Below are 20,890 nucleotides of genomic sequence, written 5' to 3'. Positions count from 1 at the left end.
CAGTGTAATGTATCGTGGTGAGTTACTTGGAGTTTGTATGCAGCTGAAAGCTTTGTTTCAGGTATGAGGGTAGTGTCACACAACTCGGTTGGCTACTGTTTTCAGTGGTGAGGCTACCGGGGAGCTGCAGGTAGAGAGCATTGCCTTCAGGAGCTGCAGGCCAAGCTCTGCAGTCCTTTTCTTGATGAAAGAGGAGACTTTGTTTATATTTATATGGTGCTTAGGGAAGTGGTTTAGTGGTGGACTTGGCAGTGTCAGGTTTATGGTTGGACTCTGATCTTAAGGGTCTTTTCCAACCTGAACGATTCTGTGAAATATGGCCCTCGCAGAGTAGCTCTCTTGAATTTACTTCTGTGGCTTGTGATCCCCTCGGGTAGCGTTAAACCTGGACCCTGGGTCTCCTTACACAGCTTCTTTAACAATAAAAAGGAAGCCACTTAGAAAGCTGCAAAGAGCTCATTTCTCAGTTGATCTCTGTTTTCCTTTGCCGGCACAGGAGGCTGGCTGGGAGCATGCAGCTTTTCTTCTTTTCTGTCTCTCTGCTATTGTGCAGATTTCACTCTGGCAGGCTTCCCCGTGCTCATCTGGGGCATCTGTCAGGCTCTAGCGTCGGGTTCTGTCCGGCTGGGTTGCAGGCCAAGTTTTGACTTCCTAATCTGTATTTAACACTTTGATGTAGCTTTCAGCAGGATTTGACCCAAAGCAGACAGAGAATTGTACCTCCATAGGGTGTGAATTGAGGGGAAAAAATATCATTTTAAAAATTTGCTGTCAAACAACAAAAAGGTACATAATTTTTGCTGAAATTCAGTGGATGTTGAATATTTGTCTTTTTCTAAACTTCCTAGAAAATACATACTGCTTGTCTGCATAGATCAGGGGAGGCAGGCTGTGTGTTAGTGACTGCACTTCTTCCAGTACACATCATGGGGTATTTCTATTTTAGACTGGACTTACAAGGTGAGATAGGGCTCAGGCAGCCAAACCCAAGCTCCCGTTTTAGGACCTGTTACGGTTTCATACAGTGGCAGGCAAATGCCAAGCACCCTGGCGCTGTGAGGAGTCTGCTTTCAAGAAACCCTCTTGCTTTTGAATGTGTTACGGTATTAGGAGGATTTCATTGTTTTTGGGAGAAATTAGAAACAAGGAGAACCATTTTATTTCCACCTAAGAAAACTTTTCTCATTACACGTTTTACAGGGGAGCTATAGACTGTCACTTGTGGTGTCACTGGGTACCCAACATCACATGTATGAGTTTGCAGGCTGTGGTGATCCTAGTTGTGTGCAAGTGGAACAAACAGGGACTCGGTTCAGTGGTGCCATAGCACTGGAAGGCAGCATGAACAGGAGCCAGAATTTTTAGATTTATAGTTGACGTAAAGCTTTTCGCAGATCCCCCCCCGCCCTCTTCCCCCCATAATGTTAAGGACCTATGGGAACAGAACCTTTAAATAGATGCTATCAATTATCCCTACAGCCTAACAATTCAAGACAGCTGATTTTAGATATGAAAAGCTGTAACTAAGAAACTAGGCATTTTAACAATTTTTCTGAATTAATAAGTTTGCATTTCAGTAATTTTTTTTCTAGTTTTAAACATTGCAAATCTTTGTGGGACCACTTTCGCTGTTATCTTAGAGAATTTGCCCTATTTCTGGAGGGTAAACCCATCAGTTTTAATGAAAGCATTGATTTTTCAGTGTGTAAGAGATCATCTAACAATGAACTCCTCTTCATGCACAAAAAAAAAAAGCACAGGCTGTTTCACTGGGTTCCTATCTAGGTAAAAGGAACTAAATTAAAGGTCATCTACCTTGTGTCTTCTGTACATGGAAATTCCTGATACCTGTGGGTGATTGAGGGCTACATCCGAACCTAGAGGCTAGATCCAAAGACCACTGAAATGATGAGTATATTTTGGCTGTGGCAAGGATCTGCATGTCTATGATAGTGTGCGTAGCATATTCTGTGCTCCTTAAGTGTCTGGAAGCTGGGACAGCAAAAAATATAACTCCTCCAATTCATGGTAGGAAAGATTTGGTTTGAGAGTGCATAATAATCTGTCAGATGTTTTTTCTCTACCAGGTGTGTCAGCAAGTGCAGTACTGCAGAGTTCTGAAATATTTTGGCATCCCATAACACCTTGCATTGTGCAAGAGTGCAGAGAAGTAAGCTCCATTTAGAAACAGTAAGGGAGGGTGAGGTGGCATGAGAATGGAAAATCATGGAAAATAACCAGGAGGAGAAGTTGGTGGGAAATGGCGATCTGGTACCTTGGGTTTAACGTCTTGGGTGTTGGACCCAGAGGGCTGTAATTGCAGGTGGGGTGCAGGAGACAGCCCGCATGCTGGAGGTGTAATATTGAATCTATACTGCTTCACAGCTGTTAATAGATACAGGGTAGGTTAGCTAAAGGGCCCAAAGCAACCTCAAATCCATGAGACTGTTAGAAACTGAACAAGTATCCAAGCCCCCGTCTAAAATTTTATCCCTTTGCCCGGGCTCTTCAATAGTTTTGTTTATATAAAGGCTTACCTAAAACTTTTGAGGAAAATCCATGGATTTAATATTCCACTGTGTTGCACTGTGGTGGAAGAAGCTGGGAAATGGACAACATATATCATAGCAATTAAAACTCTTCAATTTTAATTACTTATAATAAAAAAAAGAAAAAAGACTAAGCACCCAACCCCACCCCAAAAAAAAACCCTACAAAATGTGTGTGTGTGTAAACTCCAAAACCTTGAAAAGTGGAGCAGTTGGGAGCCACAGGCATTTCACAGACTGTCCTCTTGGGGACTGCCATTGTCCATGGGTTAAATAAAGGCTGGGTAACACTGGTGTAGGCAGTTCTTTAAATGCCTATGGGAATTATATTTTTAAATAGAGTGAAGGTACTTCCCTATCCCCCCAAAATGGAAACAGCCTTATTTGCCGTTTAATTTGCCTGGCTTAATTTGTTTAATTTGCAGCTTTCTGGGAAATGCTTTGCAGTGATTATTTTTTTTTTTTTTTAGAAGTGCATAAAATCATAGTTCCTTTTAAACAGCTACAAAATAAAAAGTACCATGGTTAAGTCTGCTAAAATTAATGTAGTGATGGCGATAGTTAAGCTAACACATTATTATGCCAATTTAAAATAAGTTTTATTAAGTTGTGCTCCATGCACACCGTGGCTTGCATGCTCATCAGCACACATTTAATTCACCATTGTTTTAAATCTCCGTTAATGTCAGACTTATATAAAGGGGCTTGATATCAATTAAAGCTTTATTTAATTTTGATTCCCAAACAAAAATTATTTCAAAATAAATAATATTGTGGGATGGGGGGGTGAAGAAACAAAAGTCAAAATAAGTCTTGTAATGTTAGTGTCCAAGCGAAGCCTACAGGCTATACCAGCAGGCATCCTGCTGCTTCTGTCTTACGTGTGTGGCAGAATAGTTAAGAAAAGCCAGGGTATTTATTTCATAAAATTTGGTGCTGAGTTACTTTTTCAGTTTTGGGGGCTGCTAATAATTCAGATAGGCAGTTATAAATTTATTGTTAGTATCTGTAGAGGTTTCAAAGCAGACAGTGTAAATGTGTGTATGTTTAGTCAAATAATTTTTGACATCTCTACCATTAAGTATTCACCAGCAACCATAATTCTTGTAGGTTTTCAAAAGCATTTATCAGCATCTGTCAACAAGTAGTAAATGAGAGGAAATGTATGGGAATTGCATGTGTCTGTGCTGTAGAGAACGGATCAAGAGTGACTCCCAGCTGGACACATTTTCTGTGCTGTAAAGGTGCTGTGGGGCTGGCTGCAGCCCAGCACGGCACATCAGTCCCTTCTGCCGACTGCTCTGAGGTCGGCTGATGTTGGGCTTTGTCCTGGTTTTCTTATTGGACTGAAGAATTGTGTTTTCCTTGGAATTTGAGCTCCTCGTGTTTCTTTTGAACAGATTGCGAGCTGTATACCTTGCTTCATTATTAGCAAATCATAGTGTTAATCTCTTTATAGCACAGTGTGTGTGCATGGAACTTTTTTTTAATCACCCAAATTTCAGTTTTGAAACCTGCTTAAAAAGTAGAAAATGTCTTGCTTCAATTTCTCATGTCTGTTTAATATCTGTAATATGGCAATGGTATGATCAGGTGGCATCTACGAGTCCTAATAGGTTTTGCGAGGTTCGTTTGCTCACATCTCACCTGAGCAGAGCAGTTCTGAGTTATGTGTAGCTGTCGCACTGAGAGCTCTCAGGTGGCAGCCACCAGGAAGGCAATTACAGGATGATACCAGGAGCTCATTGGCACACAAAGTCCACAGGGCAAGGGACAAGGAGGGTCTGCAGGTGACTGACTCTCGAATGGACTCAAGTTAATTACTGTAACGGCCACCACAGGCACTATAATGAACGAAATAGCATTGTGTACTTCAGGGAGTCTTGTGCACAGAGTGCTGCACCCCCTGTGCTGGCACCCAAGGCAGGGGCTGGGCATGAAAACCCTGTGGGAAGCAACACAAAGGAGTGCTGAGCATCCTACCGCTATCCCATTGTAGGCCCCTTTCATCCCAAATACTGGAACAACCATAAAGGCAGAGACTCTTTGACCAGTGGGACCAGAGGGCTCGGTACCCGATAGGACCAGGTCCCATGACAGAAGATGATGGATTTTGAGGTCAGCACCCCAATTCTTATGTAGTTGTGATGGGAGTGACCTTGAGTTACTAACAATTTTGGCTGGAAAAGAAGTATTTGGCAGGAGTAGGTAGTACCTTGGAAAATCACTCACAGGAAAAATGTCTGGTGAAAAATGTAACCTTTTTTGTTGACTAAAGTCTGGAAAAAAAAAACCCCACAAACACCTCATCACTTTTAGATTTCTTTCACAAAACCGAACAGAGTTAAGTGACTTCTAGAGGAAATGGTGTATTCGGTGACAAAATCCAATATTCTGGGGTGGTTTTTTTTTTTTTTTTTTTTTTTTTTTTAAGGCTGGCAATATTTTGGCCATTCTCAGTCCTGAGAGTGATAAATAGAGATGATCATATAACCCATTTTAGCTCTATAGTAGGTAAAATTGGCTTGAGGGGTGGTCTGGCTGCAGCTGTGGGTTTAAGAAGAGAGGATAGCCTTGATTTCCCATAGAGACTTTGAGGACTAATGTTGACATTGAGATGAAGCTATCTACAACAGTTGCTCTGTCAGTGTTTGTTTTGAATCAAGAATGGTATTCAGGTGCTAGAATTAGTTGAGAGAGAAAATGTATTAAAACATGCTCAATTTTTTTTTACCTTAAGCATCTGTACAGTTTGATTTTTTTCTTCAAAAATGTTTTAGCAATGCTACAAATTGGTCAAAACCCAGTGAAGCAATGCAGAGATGTTTTTGAAAAATGCTTCTAAGTTTTTTCCATATTGTTGTGCCCAATAAGTTTGATCAGCTTGTGTAATATTAGGGGTTTTGTTTGCATGCTGTTGTTGCAAAGGATTGGGCCAAATATAATTTTTTTTTTCTGAAGAATCCACACTGCCTACACAGTGAGAGATTGCTGACAGCTCAATTATTTGCAGTGCTTTAACTCACTAATACAGTCTCATTATTTATCCAGAGAATCCTTCGTTTGCTTTATTTAATTTCTCAGCTGACAAATTCCATCTCCCAGGATACTCCATGTTTTCAGTCTTAATCGGTTACCAATTGCCTCTTCCATCAGCTGATACTGACTTGAAGACGTGTTGCCAGTACTTTCTTAGTACGTTCTGGGATTTGCGCAAGAGATTTTTACTTTCCTCTTAAGTCTTCCTGTCTTTTACATTAAAATATATCCTAAAACATCAGCTTCCCAAAAGTTGTTGAGAGCAAACCTCGTTTGGATTTATTTAGTTTTCTTCACCTTTTTCTAAATTTAGGAGGCAAAGTTCTCTTTCTTTCTCTTTTTTTTTTTTGAGCCCTCTGGAAGTTTTCCCTTGAAACGTCCTAGTGTTTTTTGTAAGACAAGATGCTGTGATGGTTAAATACAGTACTTGTGCGGACAGCATTACCACGGATGCTCCCTGTGGGAAGGGTTGGAAAAGCCCCCATCTGTGGGCAAAGCCCCCAGATGTGGGTACTCGTGAGTTCCCAGTGAAAATTGACGGGATATGCTTGTGACTCCTCTTCATGCTTTTCCAAAAGCCCCCCGCTCCGAGTCAATAGGCTGCATTCAGAGAGACGTGTGGGGTGACTCAGAGTCCAGTGACAGTGTGCTTGGACGGGTTAGTGCTGGCGCACTTTCTCATGCCTGGGGTTATCACAGAGCCAGCGCTCTCTCGCTGAACTCCTTCCCTGGATCTGCTCAGAATGATGGGAGAGATTGAGCAAGGGCCAAAACTTGCCTGGCTGCAGCTTTGCTCTTATACTGGTGGAAACAGCAGAGTAGTCCTGTGAGGCTAGTGAATAGCAGCTGTACGAAGTCGGCAAGGCGGTCTTGTCTTTGTGGGGAAAACTGTAGCAACTTAACTTTTATTTAGTCATTAAACCTGAGCTAACCCCTTATGTGGGCACCAGCCTCTGAAACCACAGGGAAAGCTCCCACAGGCTACACAAGCTTTGCCAAATTGCATTATTTCTGGGGCTTTGTTTTTGGTTTGGTTTTTGTTGTTTTGCTTTGGTTTTTGTGTGTGTGTGTTTTGTGGATTGTTTTTGGTGGGTTTTTTTGTTGTTGTTCTTCCCCTCCTCCAAGTAGTGCAGCTGTTCAGGTACATCTGGCTGAGGGTCTGGCTTGCCCTGGTCTTTGTGACTGAGCCAGGAGGAGACGGGTCTGTGTTTCTGCCCTCCCTTGGGCAGCTTTCCTGGGCTATATACACCCATGTGTGTGCTATGTGTACAATAGGATCAGAGTCCTAACTGCAGTTCCTTTATACTTAGTTTTCAATGTAAAATAATAGTAATGATAATATTTCCCAGTGCAAATTTGCAGCAGTGAAACTTGGGAGCGGGATCAGGCCCACATGCAAAGCTGTTAAGTAATGTTACTAATGTTAACAAAACAAATCTCTCTTTTTGGAAGAGGAGGTGGGGGAATAAGAAGAGATTTTTGTAGTTGTATTTGCAGTTTCCTCTTCCCTTCCTTTCACTCTAGAAATTCTTTATCCTTTCATGCACAGTTGAGAATTAGCCATTTATTCTTAGTGCTGGTGATGCAGTCTTTGATATTTTAAATGGAATGTGTTCCTTTTTGATGCTCTGTGGTTTTGAATGAAGTACATGCTAGCAGATTAATGGTGCAGAACAGTTAGACACTGGCCATTTTTTTTCCCCTTTCCATATTATTTCATCATTCAAAAAAAAATTAAATATATTTTTAAAAAGAAGAGCCTGTGAATCATCTATTGTTTGTGCAGTTAAATTGTTTTCACAGTGTTGTCATTCTCTTCTAAGTTGAAATTGTTGAATAGCTATGAGCTGTCACATTTTTTGTAAGTTATAACTGCATCAAGCTGTGCTGACAAAATGTCCCTGCATAACTGTTAATATGCATTGTCATTTTAAGCATGAAACAGTTTAGCTAATGATTTATCTCTTATAATGCAGCACTTGGGGCAGCTGTATGATTTGTCTTTTTAGCAAGTCAAGTAATTTCTTTAACAAAATGTTAAGCACAGATGGGCCATAGGCTGTCAGTTAACCATTATTGTGCATGCATCTGCTTGCCTTCAATGCACTGTTTTATGTATTCAGCCACTTACTTAGGCACAGTTCTCTGAAAAGCGGAACCTACTCTGATTGGCAAATAAAATGTTCATTTGTCTCTTCTTCCTATTGTTTTGTTTTGGTAACACATGTCAGCAGCTCAATTACCCAGTTCATTAACAGCTCCCAATGGACATGATGGCCTACCCGTGATAAGGAGGGCGATTGTGGCACATATGGTCAATAATAGCCTGTCTCTTGGTAATTGTAAATAAAAGTCACTGTTGGCCATTTCCTTTTACTGCAGCTACTGTTTTCCTTTACACTTTGCTGTACAAAGCACATTTCTCTATGTGAATCAGCCCAAACAAAATAAAAATGCCATCCACTTCTCTCAAGAATTTCACTTTTATCACTGTGGTGGTGGTTTTTTCCTTTCTGAGTTGACTTTCCAGCTGAGATCTCACAGGAGACGGGGTTGCTCTTTTCCAATTCCAGTAACCGATTAATTACTTTTATTAATCAGTTTACTTAAACAGCAACATATTTTCTCCCCATTTCTCTCATTCTCTCACTTCAGACTTTTGTAAAGTGCCTGTAGAGCTGGGATTAAAAAAAAAAAGCCATTTAAGATGTTTTTGTAAGTATGCCCTTTGCAAATAGCAGTGGTTTTCAAAGGAGTAATTGAAGTGTGACTTAATCCTTGTTAGATGAGCAATATTCATGTCTGGAACAGAGGCTTGCTTTCTGGTTCCATTTCTTGGGTTTTTTTGCTATATCGTAGTCAAAATGCTGGTAGAAAGGGTTAAAAGCAATTTTACTACTTGTGAGTATTTCACATTGTACTAGATACAATTCTAGCAAGACTAAGAATTTCTTCTGTATTTGCTGATTCTAAATTTTCACTTTTATGAGGGAAATAGGAGCATGTAGCAACATTAGCATGTTTTAACTTAAGCCCACTGAGAAATCTTTTGTGGTTTCTTGCTTCTTGAAATTTGCTTTTCCTTTGCCTCTCAAAGAGGAAGAGTCCAACTGTTAGCAAATTTTGGGCTGTGACATAACAGGTGAAACTTGCGGTGCCCAAATCTCCCCTCTGTCCTCTTCGCCCTTTTGATGGTGAAGCACAGGCAGTAAATAGGGAATTGGATAAAATTGCACCTCTGAGTCCTGGTAAACTTGTCAAAAGTGCTCTGGTGGGAGCACTGCGACATGAAATTTAGGGATGCTATACTAATCTTCAGAGCATGCTTGATCTTGGATAAACGTAGCATTCAGTTGCGGCGTCTGAAACTGCTCACAGGTGGCTGAGAGGTGACTCCAGACCCCCTGAGCTCGTCCCCCGCTGCCTGCCATATTCATAACTAATCTGTAGTCTCCACCCAGGGTTGTGGGCACTCGGGGAGTTGTTGAGTGTCAGAGTGTATTTGTCCTGTTTTGATTAGCGCAGACCTGGCAGGGTGTATTTTCTTTTTAATGGCTCCTCGCTGTGACAGTGAGGTTTCGGGAGGAGGAGAAGGGGAGCCTGGCGTCATGTTTCCCCAGGCAAATCCAGCAAAATGAAGGGCCAGTGCACTGGGAGGGCGGTAGTCGGTTGCCTCCAGAGTCTTCATTATATTTTGCATGCAAATATGAGCCTGCCGCTGAACGGGAGGAGATGGGAGGATGTTAGGAAATAAAGATGCTGCTTTATTTTCCCGTGGACTTTATTTTGGGGAAAGAAAGGATGCCTGACGCGTTTCTAGTCCATCAACTGTTAAAACGCCAGCTGCTGAAAGCCTACCCCAACACAAACAGGGAGGCAGGGAGGAATGTGCTGCTGGCCACCTACTGCTGCCCCAGCCCTGCCGCACGCCGGCCGGAGGTTTATTTAGTGAGCGCCTGGGGTGCCTCCGAGGGCCCACATCCCTGAGCCCCCTTACCTCGGGCAGGGAGAGGCGGTCTGGGAGGGACAGCCTCCAGGTGCTGAGGGCTGGGGAGGGGGTAGCTTGGATTAACCCCTGCTGTGCATCCCCTTCACCCCGGCTGCCCTCCCCGGCCCCCCCGGCCCACCGCCCCCCTCGCGTCCGCTGCAGCCTCCTTTGTGCCTCCCGCATCCTGCCAGGCAGGTGTCAGAGCCCTGAATGCGGGCGAAGGCCCTGCTGATGGATACCACAGATGGAGCGTGGAAATCGGCCGAATAGGCCTCAGCCACAGGCCATTTCTTAGGACCCAACAAAAGCCTCCAAATAAGTCAACAAAAATCCCAAAGATCACAAAGAGAAAGTGTCATTTGTCATTTACTGGGGGTTTGTGTGGGGGTGGCGGCCCTGCCGCACTTCTCGCCTGCACCCGAGTAAACACGAGGGAGGTCACTCGCGTCCCCCTGGGGCGCGTGAGGCAGCCAGGGGGTGCGTGTCCCCCTCAGCTGGGGGTGCCGCAGCCTCGTGGCCTGGGGATGTGGCACGAGGGGAGAGCCCGGCAGTTTAGCCTGGCATACGTGAAGACATGAGAGAGCAGCTGGTGAATAAACCGCCACCAGAGTCCTCCCTGGCCTCTGATATGTTGGGGTTTTTTTTTGGGGGGGTGTCTTATTTTTAGCGAGACTTTTGGCTAGACCAAATTCATCTAGGGCAGACCTCGGGCTGTTATGCTTGGAGAAACAGGCTGTGTAATATTTTATTTTAAAATTTTCACAGTGTTTGAAGGCTTGCTGGAGAAGCTGTGCCTTCTCAGGCTGAGGAAAGATAACCTCTCTGCCCCATTTGTCAGGTGTGCCGCCCCACAGCCCTAACGTATGGGTTTTAAATGGTTGTCATGTTTTTGTTATTTAATTATTCAAATGAAACATCTTGCTGAGAGGAAGAACGGCCCACAGAATGACCTCTGGTGTGTTATTTTGTCATTTGCTTTTTGCCCCGATGTGCCCATTTACGGCGCTGGGGAAGGGGCTCGCTGCCGAGCCCCAGGTGACCGAGCGCCCGCGCCGCCGGGCAGAGGCGTTCTGCCTGCCGTGGTGATAACCAGCACGCAGCCACTCCTCAGGCCACCAGACAGGTCACGAGGGGTTAAGGGACAAATAATTGCTCTTTAATTCTCTAATTCCTTCTTTAATTAAACTTCATGGCTCAGCTACTGGTAGTGCTTTTGGCTGCCTCACCCATTTTATGAGCTGTGCAGGAAGGGGGTACCGGTGATGCCGAAGGTCTGGTCTGGCTGGGGATCTCCTTGGGCACTGCTGGGTCTCCTCCTTTCTCATATTTATAGCTCAAGGGGCTGCAGTACTAAGATCATCAGGACAACTGTAAAGGTTAGAGATACATGTTGTGTGTCTGTAGAGGTGAGATGGAAACAATCCAGCTAAAATCTGACCACCTGTACCTGTGCTGAACAGTATCTTTTTATGTCATGGAAGTCAGTGAATCTGTTAGTGAGATACTGCTTAGCAAAAGGGCAATATGCGATGGCTGTTGAGTGTATATAAAATGAACATTGGTTTAGGTTTTTTTTTTTTTGTTAAAAAAAAAAGCAGAGATGTGTCCAATTTATATGCTTAGCCAATACTCTGCCATCTATATAAAAGACCAATAATAGTATTTTTTTGTTATTTTTTACTATTGAACTTCCTTGAAACTAATAATATTTAAGAAGACCTTGTAAGAAATAGAAATAGTGTGGTTTGTAGTACAGACATATAGTTATTACTTGAGATGACATTTGTCTGATTTTAATATCACAGATCAGACAAGACAAAGGAACTCAATGTTTTCAGTAAAGCAGCATGTAGCAGCCAGGCCTGGAGAAGGGTAACACCAATGAAATCAGATAGATGTGAAAGCCATTTCATTTGATATACCTTTTCTCCCTACTTTAAAGTTATTACTTTCTCTCTAAATGTTTGCATTTAACTAGTTATATTGTCCTGGGATCTTAGATACTCCAGTTTTTTTCTGACTGGTTTAGCTTTGTGCCTTTCATATACTGCTTAATGAAATGTGAAGCTAAAATAAACACTGACTTAATTTCATTTTTCAGTTCTGATTGTCATAGCTGCATGAATGCAAGGTGCAGGGAAACACCACAATACTTTGCTATGTTTTTATAAAACATTTTAAGAAAAATCATTATTGGTGAGAGAATTAGCTTCAGAAATTTAGTGATAAATATCCACTTTAAATTACACAGTTTTAGCTGGCTTTTTATAGGCATATATGTAGTTGTATATGTGGAACTTCAAACATGTAGAGCCTGAGAGTACTGAAAGAGTTCCTGAGATCTGGGGATTTGATTTATTTTTTTTTTTATAAAACCCCCTCATTGTACACGATCATGAGCAACTTTTGTCTGAGAAGTTTTCTCCAGAAGGGACCTTCCTGAGCTCTGTTTCAGATCTTACGACATCAGGTATGGTCAGAATGCAGTGCTGGCCAATATGACCCTGTTAACAAGGCTGGTGTGCTCTCCTCCACTCATCTAGCTTGTCAGCAATAGCTGTTCTGCTTAAGGTGGGTGATTTGTATCTAAGGCTAACGTAGGAAAACTATATTTTAAATATCCTGTGTTTCTTCTTATTCTCGAATAGCAGCATGAAGCCATCCTACGGAGTTGTAATTTGGCAGTTGCTGAGGAAGGCAGGTGTCACTGAGAAGTGACAAGTGAGAAGATTTGTGATTCGTCACTAATTCAGATGATGTGTTATGTTCGCTTTGGGATACCCTAGATTGCCTGTTCAATAAGGAATGAACATGAACTATTTGGGATAGGATGTTTGTGCTGATTCCCCTTTGTTCTTCAGGACAATATTCTCAAGAACCCGAACAGCTTAATCCAATCTTATTTGGGGCAAAACTTCCATGCAAATAAGAGACTCTGGGGGTTGGATGCTTTGACAGTGCATTAATGCTGAGCTCTGTGGGAGTTTCTCCTGATGTCCTGTCTATGTTGAGTCCAAGATATTGATGGTGTCTGGACAATGAAGATAGCTTTCACTTAAAAGCCTCTGGTCTAGCAGTAATTGTTCTTTTTCGGTATGCAGAAATTCATAAACTCTTTGGCTGAATTGTCTGAAACAGCACTTTGTCTTTCTCATGCTGTAAGCCTGAGTAAACAGATTAGGTATATTTATTAGTTCAAACAGCTTAAGTGAAATTGGAAATTTAAGATAGCTAGAAATAAACATGGTGGGGGGTTTTAGCTGGAGCTTGAACAGCTGATTTCTTTTTGGCTTTATGTTCTCAGTTACCTCCAAATAAATCATGTTAAGAAGATTATTTTAAATCAATGCCTATATCAATAATTTATTTGGCATTATTGAAATAGTAGAAGTAATGCTTGCTCAGTTGAAATACAAGCAGTTTCAGTTCACTGGGGAGTGTCTGCCCTCTTTAGGTGGTTTCCCTTGAAGACTCAGGCAAGAAGGAATGCTTGTCGCCTGGGACAGCAGCTGATGCAAGTGAAGAGTGGCTTTGGAAGTCTATTCTTTTGGTTCGTTACTGTTTGTTGGAGAAAGGCAATTGGGCAGGTACTGGAAGAGGCTTTGCTGCTTCACAACTAAAGCTATGGGTTCAGCCATGGCAGGGCTGTAGCTGGACCTCACATGATTGCCAGGGAGCACAGGGGAAACAAACAATGATGATGCCAAGAGCTGGCTGGGTCTGTGTGTGTGTCATCTCACACTCCTGCCCATGTAACCCAGAAAGAGTTTTCGTCCTGATTTCTTGTCAAACTGTAGATTGCAAGAGTTGGTAGCCCCTTCCTGGGACAGGGACATGCTGTACGTGGTCTGTTTCTTGCCAGCTTTCCTTAAGTGCCAACTTGGGGTGTGGCGTGAGGAGCCTTTAGTCCAACACAGCCTGGCTGTTTTGCAGTCACGTCCTGGACTGTTGCCTGGAGGCTGAGCATCAGCACATCTGTGTGTAGCTATGCTCTGTGCTGGAAGACCTCCCAAGGTTAGGAGGAATTATGATGAAACCCCAGGCAAAGGAAGCATGCAGTCCATGTATTTCAGCTCTGGTCATGATCTATGCTGGAATCTCTTTGCTTTACCAACTGGAAGAGTCAAGTCAAACTATTGCTCTGAGCTATTCTTACAGGACTTCTCTGTGCAATGTGCATCTCGTCTCTCTTTTTTTTTTTTTTTTGATATTAACACTTGTCTGGCTTGTCCTAAGGTTACGTTAGGTGGTCATAAGACGGGCAAGTAAGTTGCACATAGGCAGGAATGTTTAAATGTGCTGAGACATACTAACACAAATGTATATAATACTGTTCAGAGCATAGGACAAATAATACATGACATGAACCAAATATTTGATTGTGTATGAGAAGTAATTTCTTCACTAGTGCTCCCCATACCTTCGTAATTTCTTCCATAACCATTTCAGCAATAAGGTTTTAGTGATGGATTTCTAGGGAAGGTCTCATGGGCATGTGTCTATAGAGTTGGAATGTTTAAGTTACAAGATGCACACTGGTGTGACAAATAATTGTGTCTGTTGGCTGTTCAACAGAAGAAACAAGGGCGTATTGCTTGTCTGATCGCTTGCAACTAAGCGGGACTGCTCTAAGTGTTTAAAAGACTTGCAAACTGCTGGAGGAGTTAAAGGAATTGAATAATTAATTTACTCAAAAAGTTCTGGAGGTTCTTAAATATTCTTGGGCCAGAAAAAGGTGCTAAACTCAGTTGAACTTTTGAAAATCTTTGTTTGGTTTGAGCACGTTTGCACAATGTAACATTTAAGTCTGATTTGTTTCTCACTATTTTGCTTTTTTGAAGTTTGCTAACTCAATTCTGAGTCATGGGGAAAAAAAAAGGAGCTTTTCCATATAAGAGATCATTGATTGATCCGATGTTTTGCTTTTTTTGCGCTCAAGGAAAGCTAATTTTTACCTGTCTTTTCTTTTTTCTTTTTTCTTTTTTTTGAGCATCAGCACCCCAGTCTGACGAAGGCTCTGACATTGATTCTGAACCAGATTTACCTTTAAAAAGAAAGCAGCGTCGCAGTAGGACAACCTTCACGGCAGAACAACTGGAAGAGCTGGAAAGAGCTTTTGAGAGGACACACTACCCTGATATTTATACTAGGGAAGAACTTGCACAAAGAGCCAAACTCACAGAGGCTCGTGTCCAGGTATGTATTTAAAAGCTGCCTAACACAGGGAATTGCCTTTTCTGTTAGCACGTCAGTCCTTCTATATTCTTATGTGATCCTACTCTGGGGTAGAAGGAAAATGTGAAGCTATATTGTTTACAACCTTAGTTGTTTTTGCATCTGTATGTGGACATTGATTTTCCAACTGTTCAAGACAACTACTTTGAAAAAAAATGTGTTTTCCCAGGAAATGTTCCATACCTACCATGAATATAATACTGAGCCTTTGGAGAAGAAGGGCTATTATCCCAGTTTGTTTTATGCATTTGACAGCACTCTGCATGTAATCAGGTCAGCTGTTGTGCCAGTTTATAGTTACTTAACTGATTTCATCTGTTGTTGTTTGGGTCTTTCAGGCATTAACAGAGGAAGCAAAAACATTTTTAAAAGGACGATGTGTCTATAGAGCCATGCAAGGGAGCAAGGTTACTGGTGCAGTATCTACAGTTTACTTTTAGGTTAGCTTTTGAAGTTGAATTGATTTACACCTTTTAATATCGCTTATCCCCATTGTTGGTTTAATTCAAAAGAAAATAAACCTTCAAATAACTGTTAGGTCTTCACAACTTCATGTAGATCTGGATTGTCTAAAACAAGCTAACATGCTGGAGGAGTAAACTGTGGAGTTGCTTTAAATTTAGTAAAAGCATGAACCTGGATTTTCAGATGTCCCAAACTGGGCAAATAGCAGCCATATAATTCTGGAACAGACTGCACCTCAGAGTTCAGGTTCAGAGCAGGGCTTTGTTTCACGGCAAAGAAGCACATCCTGTGAAATGCTTAATACCACAGGCAGAATCCTCTGATGCTCTTTCACTACTTGACATCTAAGAGTCATTCGGAAAAGCCTGCCCTGTTTGGATCAGTCTGAGTTGTAAGTGTTCATAAGGAAATGTGTGGTTGGGTGACAAGCAAAATGTTGCAGCCTTTGATGTAACCAGGAAAGAGAAATGAGTGGTAACTTGTGATCTAACCAAGGATACAGGTGAATTGGGTTGCTTTCGTGAAACTCTGTTCTAATAATTTGACCTTTGAAGCTCAGCCTGAAGCATTCAGACTCTGCAAACTGAAATAAGCAATATAAATATCCCTCTGCCTTTGTAAGACAAGCATGCATATTGCAGCATAGATGTATTACTGAGTATCTATCTTACAAGGTCCAGACTTTTTCAGTTTTTCTTGCTATTTTTTTTTTTGCAGAAGACTTCACATTTCTTTTAAGTGTTTGTTATGACTGTGAGAGAAAATCAGATGTATGAATGAATTTGTCTGGAAGACAAGCTCAGTGATGCATGACTCTCTTTTTCTTAACATGTTTACTAAGTGAAATTCTTGCAAAAGCTTTGTATATAGACTTGGGCCAGGTAAGACTAAATCAAGCCTTGGGAATCATCCACGCACAAACATTATAAAGATAACTTTCTACACAAGTTCTGTTTGCAAGACAAATGGGATCTAGGGTATGATGTTTTGGGCTATGTTAGCTTCAGTGGAAAAATACGATAAAATGAAAAAGACCTTGTTCATGTTTTTCTAAATCAATGACCCACAGCTAGAAGAAAAGCAGAACTCTCATTAACATAACAGCTGTCTTAATGTGGCTTTAACCCTGTGACTTTTTACATTCCTTATGGCTTCCTTGGTTCCCTTGAGACACATCCTGTCTCACGCCACTCCTATGATCTACAGCCTCACGAATTCCCCAGTACCTCTGACATGGATATTTTACCTAACCCAGCATGGAAGAAAGTTCCCAGTCAATCAATGATTAGAATACCAGAACAAAACCTTTCTGGATTAAAGATGAGCTGGGGTTGAAGTAACCAGCCTGTGGGCAGTTTCCTAGTGCACTCCATCTGTCTGGTACCCTTGAAGGCTGGCAGAGTGATTTAGCAGTGGATTAAGGGATACAGGATTTGCCTTATCAGCATTCAGCACCTCTCTATAGCCCCTTAAAATAGCCACCTATGATGGGCATGAAATAAAAGACGACCTGTGAAAAGAAAAGAACCCTAAGAGACTTGAGGCTGGGAGAGCCGGATAGCCATACTGATGTAGCATTCAAGCTGTCTTAGTCACACTTCTTTTTTGGTAACAGTATGACAGAGATCAGAGATACCAAGTTTTATATGGCTATATACACAAAGATCTCTTTGACTGCTTCCCAATCAAGCATCATCTAAAAGAGCTGGCTCTTTGCAATGCCAGAGAAAAAAAAGAATTTTCTGGGCTCAGCCAGACTCAGGCTGCAATGTCCAATTTCATAGAGTTTTACATTATCTAGGAAGTTATTTAATTGATTACAACTGGACCAGCCTTGCTATTCCCTCACTCAGTCCCTCCATGTTGCACTCACATCTCATGTTTTGTTTCTTCTACCCTGCTGCCCTCGTGCTTCCTCTTTCGTTCTATTCCCTGAGGCACTCTCTGAACACCCGTGAAAGGAAGAGTCTTAAACCACTAAACCATCTATTTTCTCCCTTTCCCACTGTTGAAGGGTAACCAAATGCATGTTTCTAAGCTGGTTGGTTGGAGGTGGGGAAAAAGTAGCCTCTGGGCTGAGATCAAACTTAGCCCCTAATGGGAAATTTTTGAAAGCTACAAGCAACTGAAAACAGACTTACCATGTGAATGTTACTTGTGTACTTAATCATGGGGACAGGGAAAGGCTTTTGGGGAAAGAAGTGTTGCAACAAACTCCACATTGCAAGAGTCACAAGATGCATAACAATAATCATCGCAAATACTTCAGCACTGGGTGTAATAAGGATTTAAAATGCTCCCTGTGATTCCTCTTGCAGCATCTTTCCACTCATGGACTTTTGAACCTTTCTCCCCTGTGTTAGAGCCCAGATGTGGTGTGGAGCCAGGACAACCTCTTCTGCTGCTTCTTCCAAAGGCAACCAGCTCTTCTCTGCACATTAGATACAGTAGGAAAGGGGAAAGTTCTTGGGTCTTGTGCATCCATCAGATACAATTCAGAAACATTGAGTCCCAAAGCATGACCCTTTATTAAAAAATAAAATAAAATAAAATACTTTGTTGTATCTGAGGTTAAAGATTCACATATTGTAAGTAAAAATCACAACCATGCAGTGCTTTACCTGTCCAGTTTAAAACCTCATTAAAACCATCATTAAGTTGCAGAGCAGGCCCTAAAGGTCTGTGGCCTATTTTTACTGATTCAATCTAAAGGCGAATTCTAAAAGTGAAATTTTCCCCAGTGTAGATAAAGATCAAAGGCTCTCTCTGAGCTTCACAGCAGTGTGGTTATGGTTTCTGTAACAAATAGATCATAAGGGATGAATTGGGTAGCATCTTTTCTGGCATATTTTGATTCCCACATCAGGCTTATTTTTAGACCTGGATGAACTGTGTGAACTTTGGCAGCAGCTTGGAGCCTGATTGACAGTGGGAGGTGTTTACTTCAATCTTTTGGGGAAGGATTTTTAAACAAGGTTCAGGTTTGTCCCCTGGCAGGTGGAGGGCCAGGAGTCTGCCTTGCCCCATGGGGGCTGGCCAGTCAGACAAACCTTCTTGGACTGTGTGCTGAAGGGAGGCTTCCCAAATTATCAGAAATGTGATGCGTGGGACTTGCATGTTGGACTATATTGAAGATGTGCCCCCAAGCTCTCTGGGATCGTGTGGGGCAGGAGGTCCTGCTGTGAGAAGCAGCTGGCATGCGGCCTTCCTGTTCAACCCTGAAAGGCAATGGGAGAAATGTGTTTGGACTCTTTTAGTCCATGAATAATGGTGAAAAAGCAGGGGAAGTCAGGAAGAATTCTGAAACATGAGTTTGTCCTGTACTGAAAAGGTTCTTCTTGGCCAATTCCCAGGTTTAAATTGGTTTGCTTGAAAACTTCTAAAGAGAAAAAAATATTGTTTAACAGAAGAGCATGTCTGAAAATTCAGGCAGATCTCTCCAGGCTACTAGGATGGGGTTGAATGTTCCCATGTCAAACATGTAATCAGCTTGTAAGCTTTTGTAAAAAGCTTATTACAGCCTCAGCAAATAAAAGAAGTCCCAAGAGCTCAGATGTCTAGAGTAGCTGGAAGAAAAATGATAAAAATATTTTAAGTGCTGTGCTAGCGTATTGTTTTTTTGTGTTGTTGGTTTGGTTTTATTTTTTTTTTTCACTGGGAAGGGGAAGAGATAGTTTGGAGAAGATAGTGCTTGGAAAGGTGAGAGAAGAAATTATGACTCCTAAGCTAGCAGTAAAGCTGAAAGCTCCAAAGTTCAATCTTTCAGCTTTCATAGTCTTTTCTGAGTAGCAAATAGTGAAAAGCATTCACGGGGAAATCATGGGAGAGGGAGGACCTGTGCCAAAAAGAGTCTTAATTTTCCCTCAGCTTCTCTGGAATGGTTTGAGCCCGTGTGCTGAACTGCATAGTCCTATGGGGAGATGGGGTAAAGGAACGCAGGACAGATTCAAAGACATTTAAAACCTTTCAGCAGATCTTTACAGTTATTCCCAGTGTGGTTTATGGAGAATTTCTAGTGCCTTTTCTTAGGCTGCTGTTTTTGCACCGTATATAGGATAAAGAAAGAAAATACTATGTGCATTCTTGTAGTAGATAACACTGTAAGTGCAGATATTTTTTTTTCCCCTGGGGTAAAGGAGAAATTATTACGGGTAAATTAGCTGCAGTATTTTGGAGGTATTTGTCTAGGACTGCATCAGTCTTTTCAAAGAAAACTATGAGAGTTGAGTATGTTGGATCGCCCTGGGAGGTTGTTGGAAGTCCTTATTCCCTTTGGCACAGCCTAGTGGGTTTCTGTCTTGTCATCTTTTTTTATTTTGTCATGTAGGGATTTTTGGGTTTTGTGTTTTTTTTTTTTTTTTTTTTTTTTTTTCAGGGGGGGAGTGTTGGATGTTTCTTTTTTCCTGTTTGTTTTAAAGGAACTCTGATTTCCATCACATTGATAACTCTTTGTATCCCAACCAGCATGACTTCTCCTCACCATACAGAGCAGCTCTTGGCAGACCCCAGGTGGAGAACCTGCAGCCCCCTGCGGTGTTCCTGCTGGTGGTCACAGCAGGTCATTCTCAGTAGGCTAGCAGCACTGCTGTGGGACACTGTGAGGGAACAGCCCTACCCGTGGTGTGCCTCTGCATACGCAGTAGGCCTTATTCCTGTGAGACTGGGGGTGTGCAGATGTCACAGTGAAGCTGATTTACCAACTAGTTATTGCTAAAAAGCAATTCTGCTCCTACTCTTTCTTCTTCCTGTGGCTGGTCCCTAGCAGTGTGATCCCTGGAGCTCATCTGATACTGTGGTGAGCCAGGATGGAAAGTCACCCTACTGCAAAAAACAGGAAAGGGAAGAATAACCTATTGTTTCCTTTTTTCCCCCTGCTGTCTTGTGTTCTTTGACTGAACTTCCAGTCAGGTCAGGTGGGCACAAGGGCTGGTGTCATCTGCTGGCCTGGCGAGAGGGTGAAGTGCCTGCACAGCTTCAATGGCTGCTGAAGTAAATGCAGGTCCAGCATCAGTAGACTGCAGGAGCAGACACCATGGGTGTTTTTAGAAGTCAGGCTGCCGTGTTTTGCAAAGGTAATGGAGTCAGCTCTGTCCCGGCTGGTGCAGCCCAGCTTCATTAGCAGTTTCCTTCTTCAGCCTCCCCTCTTTGCAAGGCAGCCCCACTGCTTCTGGCACACCCCAAATTCATTCCCTGATGGCATAACCACTGTGGACTCCTGCTTGCAGGATGGTCAGGCTTTATTTTGAACATGTGAATGCTGGGGGAAGGGAGAGGTGGGGAACAGGTGAGGTGGGGGAAGCGGTTGCCATGAAAAATACAAGGCAAAAGGGGGAAAAAAACCCAAAAAACTTCCTCTGTCTAAATTTAGAAGTGCCGTTAACAATACATCAGTCTTTCGACTTTGTGTGTTTTTGGCACTCATGCTTCCAATGGTCAGGACTGTGTTTAACAAAATATCCATGGGTTTTGTGCAAAATTCACATCTCTAATGTTTTGCCCTGTTGGATCAGAGATCTTTTTGCCTTAAAAGCACATAGAGCACTCTCTGTTTACGATCAGACTGTAGAAATGTCAAAGCTAATTACACTAGTGTGTTCCCAAGTGAATAAATACA

At 42.2% G+C, this 20,890-nt stretch overlaps 1 protein-coding gene across 4 annotated transcripts in view; it reads left to right on the top strand.

The window, feature by feature from the left end:
- The window catches only part of PAX3 (paired box 3), a 79,809-nt gene that overhangs the window by 39,357 nt on the left and 19,562 nt on the right, over positions 1 to 20,890 (top strand). For 2 of the 4 annotated variants that reach the window (XM_037407060.1, XM_037407058.1), the window contains exon 5: positions 14,567 to 14,772. In XM_037407060.1, coding sequence (XP_037262957.1) covers positions 14,567 to 14,772 — 206 coding nt within the window. Of the gene's footprint in view, positions 1 to 6,066; positions 6,076 to 14,566; positions 14,773 to 20,890 lie in introns of all 4 variants that reach the window. The other 2 variants (XM_037407059.1, XM_037407061.1) reach the window with 2 other exon arrangements.

Source organism: Falco rusticolus, chromosome 13, assembly GCF_015220075.1.
Source record: "Falco rusticolus isolate bFalRus1 chromosome 13, bFalRus1.pri, whole genome shotgun sequence".
NCBI lineage: Eukaryota > Metazoa > Chordata > Aves > Falconiformes > Falconidae > Falco > Falco rusticolus.
This window is presented reverse-complemented; position numbering and strand designations above follow the sequence as displayed.